Source organism: Entelurus aequoreus, linkage group LG18, assembly GCF_033978785.1.
Source record: "Entelurus aequoreus isolate RoL-2023_Sb linkage group LG18, RoL_Eaeq_v1.1, whole genome shotgun sequence".
Classification (NCBI taxonomy): Eukaryota; Metazoa; Chordata; class Actinopteri; order Syngnathiformes; family Syngnathidae; genus Entelurus; species Entelurus aequoreus.
In genome coordinates, this window is record NC_084748.1 from 6739370 (window position 1) to 6746869 (window position 7500).

The 7500-nt window shown below is 41.3% G+C and overlaps 1 protein-coding gene across 1 annotated transcript in view; it reads right to left on the reverse strand.

Moving 5' to 3' along the window:
- Window positions 1–6719: 6719 nt before the first annotated feature.
- The window catches only part of hoga1 (4-hydroxy-2-oxoglutarate aldolase 1), a 13388-nt gene continuing 12607 nt past the window's right edge, over window positions 6720–7500 (reverse strand). The window contains 4 exon segments of the mRNA XM_062026408.1: window positions 6720–6734; window positions 6736–6813; window positions 6816–6872; window positions 6943–7076. Of these exon segments, the coding sequence (XP_061882392.1) occupies window positions 6720–6734; window positions 6736–6813; window positions 6816–6872; window positions 6943–7076 (284 nt within the window).

Here is a 7500-nt window from a genome sequence, read left to right on the forward strand (position 1 = left end):
TTTTCAAGGTGAACATTTTATTTCAAGGTGAAAAAATGTTTTCAAGGTAAAAACAATTTTTCAAAGTAAAAGTTGATTTTCAAGGTACAAAATTATTTTCAAGGTGAAACATTATTTTCAAGGTAAAAAAAATATTTTCCAAAGTAAAAGTTGATTTTCAAGGTGAAACATTTTTTTCCAGGTAAAAAATTATTTTCCAAAGTAAAAGTTGATTTTCAGGTAAATTAAAGGTGAAACATTTGTTTCAAGGTGAAAGATTATTTTCAAGGTAAAACATTATTTTCAAAGTAAAAGTTGATTTTCAAGGTAAAAAATGATTTTCAAGTTGAACATTTTTTTTCAAGGTAAAAAATTATTTTCAAAGTAAAAGTTGATTTTCAAGGTAAAAAATTATTTTCAAGGTAAAAAATTATTTTCAAATTAAAAGTTTATTTTCAAGGTGAAATTTTTATTTTCCAATGTAAAAGTTGATTTTCAAGGTAAAAGTGTATTTTCAAGGTGAAATAATTTTTTCAAGGTCAAAAATTATTTTGAAAGTATAAGTTGATTTTCAAGGTAAAAAAATATTTTTAAGGTGACAAAATGTTTTCAAGGTAAAAAATTATTTTTAAGGTGACAACATTTTTTCAAGGTAAAAAATTATTTTCAAAGTAAAAGTTGATTTTCAAGGTAAAAAATGATTTTCAAAGTATAAGTTGATTTTCAAGGTAAAAAATTATTTTCAAGGTGAAACATTTTTTTCAAGATAAAAAAATATTTTTAAAGTAAAAGTTGATTTTCAAGGTAAAAAATTATTTTCAAGGTGAAACATTTTTTTCAAGATAAAAAAATTATTTTTTAAGTAAAAGTTGATTTTCAAGGTAAAAAAAATGATTTTCAATGTGAAAAAATTTTTTCAAGGTAAATAATTATTTTCCAAAATAAAAGTTGATTTTCAATGTAAAAATTGATTTTCAAGGTGAAATAATTTTTTCAAGGTCAAAAATTGTTTTCAAAGTATAACTTGATTTTCAAGGTAAAAAATTTTTTTTACTTTAATTATTTTTTAAGTAAAAGTAGATTTTCAAGGTAAAAAATTATTTTCAAAGTATAAGTTGATTTTCAAGGTAAAAAATTATTTTCAAGGTGAAACATTTTTTTCAAGATAAAAAAATATTTTTAAAGTAAAAGTTGATTTTCAAGGTAAAAAAATATTTTCAAGGTGAAACATTTTTTTCAAGATAAAAAATTATTTTTTAAGTAAAAGTTGATTTTCAAGGTAAAAAATTATTTTTAAGGTGACAAAATGTTTTCAAGGTAAAAAATGATTTTCAAAGTAAAAGTTGATTTTCAAAGTAAAAGTTGATTTTCCTTTCTGAGCTGCCACCTTACCATGGTAGAGGAGTTTGCGTGTCCCAATGATCCTAGGAGCTATGTTGTCCGGGGGCTTTATGCCCCCTGGTAGGGTCTCCCAAGACAAACTGGTCCTAGGTGAGGGATCAGACAAAGAGCAGCTCGAAGACCTCAATGAAAAATAAAACCTATGGACCCAGATTTCCCTCGCCCGGACGCGGGTCACCGGGGCCCCCCTCTGGAGCCAGGCCCAGGTGGGGAACGATGGCGAGCGCCTGGTGGCCGGGCCTGTCCCCATGGGGCCCGGCCGGGCACAGCCCGAAGAGGCAACGTGGGTTCCCCCTCCAATGGGCTCACCACCCATAGCAGAGGTCATAGAGGTCGGGTGCGATGTGAGCTGGGCAGAAGCCGAAGGCAGGGCACTTGGCGGTCCGATCCTCGGCTACAGAAGCTAGCTCTTGGGACGTGGAACGTCACCTCGCTGGGGGGGAAGGAGCCTGAGCTAGTGCGCAAGGTGGAGAAGTTCCGACTAGACATAGTCGGACTCACTTCGACGCACAGCAAGGGCTCTGGAACCAGTTCTCTCAAGAGGGGCTGGACTATTCTACTCTGGCGTTGCCGGCAGTGAGAGGCGACGGGCTGGGGTGGCAATTCTTGTTGCCCCCCCAGCTCAGAGCCTGCATGTTGGAGTTCAACCCGGTGGACGAGAGGGTAGCTTCCCTCCGCCTTCGGGTGGGGGGACGGGTCCTGACTGTTGTTTGCGCTTACGCGCCAAGCAGCAGCTCAGAGTACCCATCCTTTTTGGATTCACTCGAGGGAGTACTTGACAGTGCTCCCCCGGGTGATTCCCTCGTTCTACTGGGGGACTTCAACACTCATGTTGGCAGCGACAGTGAAACCTGGAGAGGCGTGATTGGGAAGAATGGCTGCCCGGATCTGAACCCGAGCGGTGTTTTGTTATTGGACTTTTGTGCCCGTCACAGATTGTCCATAACAAACACCATGTTCAAACATAAGGGTGTCCATATGTGCACTTGGCACCAGGACACCCTAGGCCGCAGTTCCATGATCGACTTTGTAGTTGTGTCGTCGGATTTGCGGCCTCATGTTTTGGACACTCGGGTGAAGAGAGGGGCGGAGCTTTCTACCGATCACCACCTGGTGGTGAGTTGGCTGCGATGGTGGGGGAGGATGCCGGACAGACCTGGCAGGCCCAAACGCATTGTGAGGGTTTGCTGGGAACGTCTGGCAGAGTCTCCTGTCAGAGAGAGTTTCAATTCCCACCTCCGGAAGAACTTTGAACATGTCACGAGGGAGGTGCTGGACATTGAGTCTGAATGGACCATGTTCCGCACCTCTATTGTCGAGGCGGCTGATTGGAGCTGTGGCCGCAAGGTAGTTGGTGCCTGTCGTGGCGGTAATCCTAGAACCCGTTGGTGGACACCGGCGGTGAGGGATGCCATCAAGCTGAAGGAGGAGTCCTATCGGGTTCTTTTGGCTCATAGGACTCCTGAGGCAGCGGACAGGTACCGACAGGCCAAGCGGTGTGCGGCTTCGGCGGTCGCAGAGGCAAAAACTCGGACATGGGAGGAGTTCGGGGAAGTCATGGAAAACGACTTCCGGACGGCTTCGAAGCGATTCTGGACCACCATCCGCCGCCTCAGGAAGGGGAAGCAGTGCACTATCAACACCGTGTATGGTGAGGATGGTGTTCTGCTGACCTCGACTGCGGATGTTGTGGATCGGTGGAGGGAATACTTCGAAGACCTCCTCAATCCCACCAACACGTCTTCCTATGAGGAAGCAGTGCCTGGGGAATCTGTGGTGGGCTCTCCTATTTCTGGGGCTGAGGTTGCTGAGGTAGTTAAAAAGCTCCTCGGTGGCAAGGCCCCGGGGGTGGATGAGATCCGCCCGGAGTTCCTTAAGGCTCTGGATGCTGTGGGGCTGTCTTGGTTGACAAGACTCTGCAGCATCGCGTGGACATCGGGGGCGGTACCTCTGGATTGGCAGACCGGGGTGGTGGTTCCTCTCTTTAAGAAGGGGAACCGGAGGGTGTGTTCTAACTATCGTGGGATAGTTAGAACTATCCCACGAATAGACCGGTAAGGTCTATTCAGGTGTGCTGGAGAGGAGGCTACGCCGGATAGTCGAACCTCGGATTCAGGAGGAACAGTGTGGTTTTCGTCCTGGTCGTGGAACTGTGGACCAGCTCTATACTCTCGGCAGGGTCCTTGAGGGTGCATGGGAGTTTGCCCAACCAGTCTACATGTGTTTTGTGGACTTGGAGAAGGCATTCGACCGTGTCCCTCGGGAAGTCCTGTGGGGAGTGCTCAGAGAGTATGGGGTATCGGACTGTCTGATTGTGGCGGTCCGCTCCCTGTATGATCAGTGCCAGAGTTTGGTCCGCATTGCCGGCAGTAAGTCGGACACATTTCCAGTGAGAGTTGGACTCCGCCAAGGCTGCCCTTTGTCACCGATTCTGTTCATAACTTTTATGGACAGAATTTCTAGGCGCAGTCAAGGCGTTGAGGGGATCTGGTTTGGTGGCTGCAGGATTAGGTCTCTGCTTTTTGCAGATGATGTGGTCCTGATGGCTTCATCTGGCCAGGATCTTCAGCTCTCGCTGGATCGGTTCGCAGCTGAGTGTGAAGCGACTGGGATGAAAATCAGCACCTCCAAGTCCGAATCCATGGTTCTCGCCCGGAAAAGGGTGGAGTGCCATCTCCGGGTTGCGGAGGAGACCCTGCCCCAAGTGGAGGAGTTCAAGTACCTCGGAGTCTTGTTCACGAGTGAGGGAAGAGTGGATCGTGAGATCGACAGGCGGATCGGTGCGGCGTCTTCAGTAATGCGGACGCTGTATCGATCCGTTGTGGTGAAGAAGGAGCTGAGCCGGAAGGCAAAGCTCTCAATTACAGGTCGATCTACATTCCCATCCTCACTTATGGTCATGAGCTTTGGGTTATGACCGAAAGGACAAGATCACGGGTACAAGCGGCCGAAATGAGTTTCCTCCGCCGGGTGGCGGGGCTCTCCCTTAGAGATAGGGTGAGAAGGCTCTGCCATCCGGGGGGAGCTCAAAGTAAAACCACTGCTCCTCCACATCGGAGAGGAGCCAGATGAGGGTGGTTCGGGGCATCTGGTCAGGATGCCACCCGAACGCCTCCCTAGGGAGGTTGTTTAGGGCACGTCCGACCGGTAGGAGGCCACGGGGAAGACCCAGGACACGTTGGGAAGACTATGTCTCCCGGCTGGCCCTGGGAACGCCTCTGGATCCCCCGGGAGGAGCTGGACGAAGTGGCTGGGGAGAGGGAAGTCTGGGCTTCCCTGCTTAAGCTGCTGCCCCCGCGACCCGACCTCGGATAAGCGGAAAGAAGATGGATGGATGGATGGAAGTTGATTTTCAAGGTAAAAAAATTATTTTCAAAGTATAAGTTGATTTTCAAGGTAAAAAAGTATTTCAAGGTGAAACATTTTTTTTCAAGATAAAAATAATTTTTTAAGTAAAAGTTGATTTTCAAGGTAAAAAATTATTTTAAGGTGACAAAAATTTTTCAAGGTTAAAAAATTATTTTCAAAGTAAAAGTTGATTTTCAAGGTTAAAAAATGATTTTCAAAGTATAAGTTGATTTTCAAGGTAAAAAAATTATTTTCAAGGTGAAACATTTTTTTCAAGATAAAAAATTATTTTTTAAGTAAAAGTTGATTTTCAAGGTAAAAAATGATTTTTAGAGTGACAAAATGTTTTCAAGGTAAAAAATGATTTTCAAAGTAAAAGTTGATTTTCAAGGTAAAAAATATTTTCAAGGTGAAAAATTATTTCAAGATAAAAAAATTATTTTTCAAGTAAAAGTTGATTTTCAAGGTAAAAAAATATTTTTAAGGTGACAAAATGTTTTCAAGGTAAAAAATGATTTTCAAAGTAAAAGTTTGATTTTCAAGGTAAAAATTATTTTCAAAGTATAAGTTGATTTTCAAGGTAAAACATTATTTTTTAAAGTAAAAGTTGATTTTCAATGTAAAAAATTATTTTCAAGGTGAAACATTTTTTTCAAGATAAATAATTATTTTTTAAGTAAAAGTTGATTTCAAGGTAAAAAATGATTTTCAAAGTAAAAGTTGATTTTCAAGGTAAAAAATTATTTTCAAAGTAAAAGTTGATTTTCAAGGTAAAAAAATTATTTTCAAGGTGAAACATTTTTTTCAAGATAAAAAAATATTTTTAAAGTAAAAGTTGATTTTCAAGGTAAAAAATTATTTTTAAAGTGACAAAATGTTTTCAAGGTAATAAATTATTTTCAAAGTAAAAGTTGATTTTCAAGGTAAAAAATTATTTTCAAGGTGAAAATTATTTCAAGATAAAAATTATTTTTCAAGTAAAGTTGATTTTCAAGGTAAAAAAAATATTTTTAAGGTGACAAAATGTTTTCAAGGTAAAAAATGATTTTCAAAGTAAAAGTTGATTTTCAAGGTAAAAATTATTTTCAAGGTGAAACATTTTTTTCAAGATAAATAATTATTTTTTAAGTAAAAGTTGATTTTCAAGGTAAAAAATGATTTTCAAAGTAAAAGTTGATTTTCAAGGTAAAAAATTATTTTCAAAGTAAAAGTTGATTTTCAAGTAAAAATTATTTTCAAGGTGAAACATTTTTTTCAAGATAAAAAAATATTTTTAAAGTAAAAGTTGATTTTCAAGGTAAAAAATTATTTTAAGGTGACAAAATGTTTTCAAGGTAAAAAATTATTTTCAAAGTAAAAGTTGATTTTCAAGGTAAAAAATTATTTTCAAGGTGAAAAATTATTTTCAAGATAAAAAATTATTTTTCAAGTAAAAAGTTGATTTTCAAGGTAAAAAAATATTTTTAAGGTGACAAAATGTTTTCAAGGTAAAAAATGATTTTCAAAGTAAAAGTTTATTTTCAAGGTAAAAAATTATTTTCAAGGTGAAAACATTTTTTAAGGTTTAAAAAATTATTTTTCAAGTAAAAGTTGATTTTCAAGGTAAAAAATTATTTTCAAGGGTGAAACATTTTTTTCATGGTAAAAAATGATTTTCAAAGTAAAAGTTGAATTACAAGGTGGCACGCAAAGGCAGTGCCTTCAAGGTTTATTGGCGCTCTGTACTTCTCCCTACGTCCGTGTACACAGCGGCGTTTTAAAAAGTCATACATTTTACTTTTTGAAACCGATACCGATAATTTCCGATATCACATTTAAAAGCATTTATCGGATCCGATAATATCGGGTTGACATCTCTAATTAGAATGATTATATTTCATGATAGCGCTCTTCACTGATTGGCTGGGAGGAACCACATGCTTCCTGTCTTGGTAATAATTTGATGCTAAATGATTAAATAGAATTTATTTAATTTGATAAATCCCACGCCGTCACATCCACCCGTTTGGACGAGAAGTCGCGCCTCAGCTGCTCCGTCTGCTCGTGGTCCAGAGGTTGAAGGGGCGATCGACAGACGCCCGCCGTGGAAAACCGAACCAGTCCATGGCCTGCTTGAGGGCGGGCACTCCCAACTTCCTGGTTACCTGGCGAGACACGGGTCCAGTCAGGCCACGCCGATCGAAAGCGCCGGCGTCGTCGACGCGGGTAACTCACGGCGGGCGTTGGGCTCGACCAGGCGCCCCTGCAGCTCCCGGCCTCGTCCCAGCGACCGGACGTGCACAGACGCTCCAAGTCGCACACCTGCTGACCCAGCACGTTGGCCAGCGCGCAGACTCCGCCCACTGCGCCTGAACGCAACACAATAGCGACAACGTTGAGGCTATCAATAGCACGCAAGAAAACTTCCTGGGTTTGACAGGCGCTTTGCTTTGCCCCGCCCCCCTTTCAGCGCTCCTTGGACAGTGCCATTATGGTGTCAATCACACCACACAATTAGCGCCACGTGTGGTGTTTGATAGGGCCGCCAATTGTAGTACTCTTACTGTCAAAACGGCTCGCTGCTGCCCCCGGGGGGACCAAACGGTCCTGCAACCCAGGGTGAGCATGCTGGAATGTAAGCAAAACAAACAAACATGGCGTGGTAGTGACGTGGACTATAACAGGAAGTAAACGTGGTAGTGACGTGGACTACAACAGGAAGTAAACGTGGTAGTGACGTGGACTATAACAGGAAGTAAACGTGGGTAGTGACGTGGACTATAACAGGAAGTA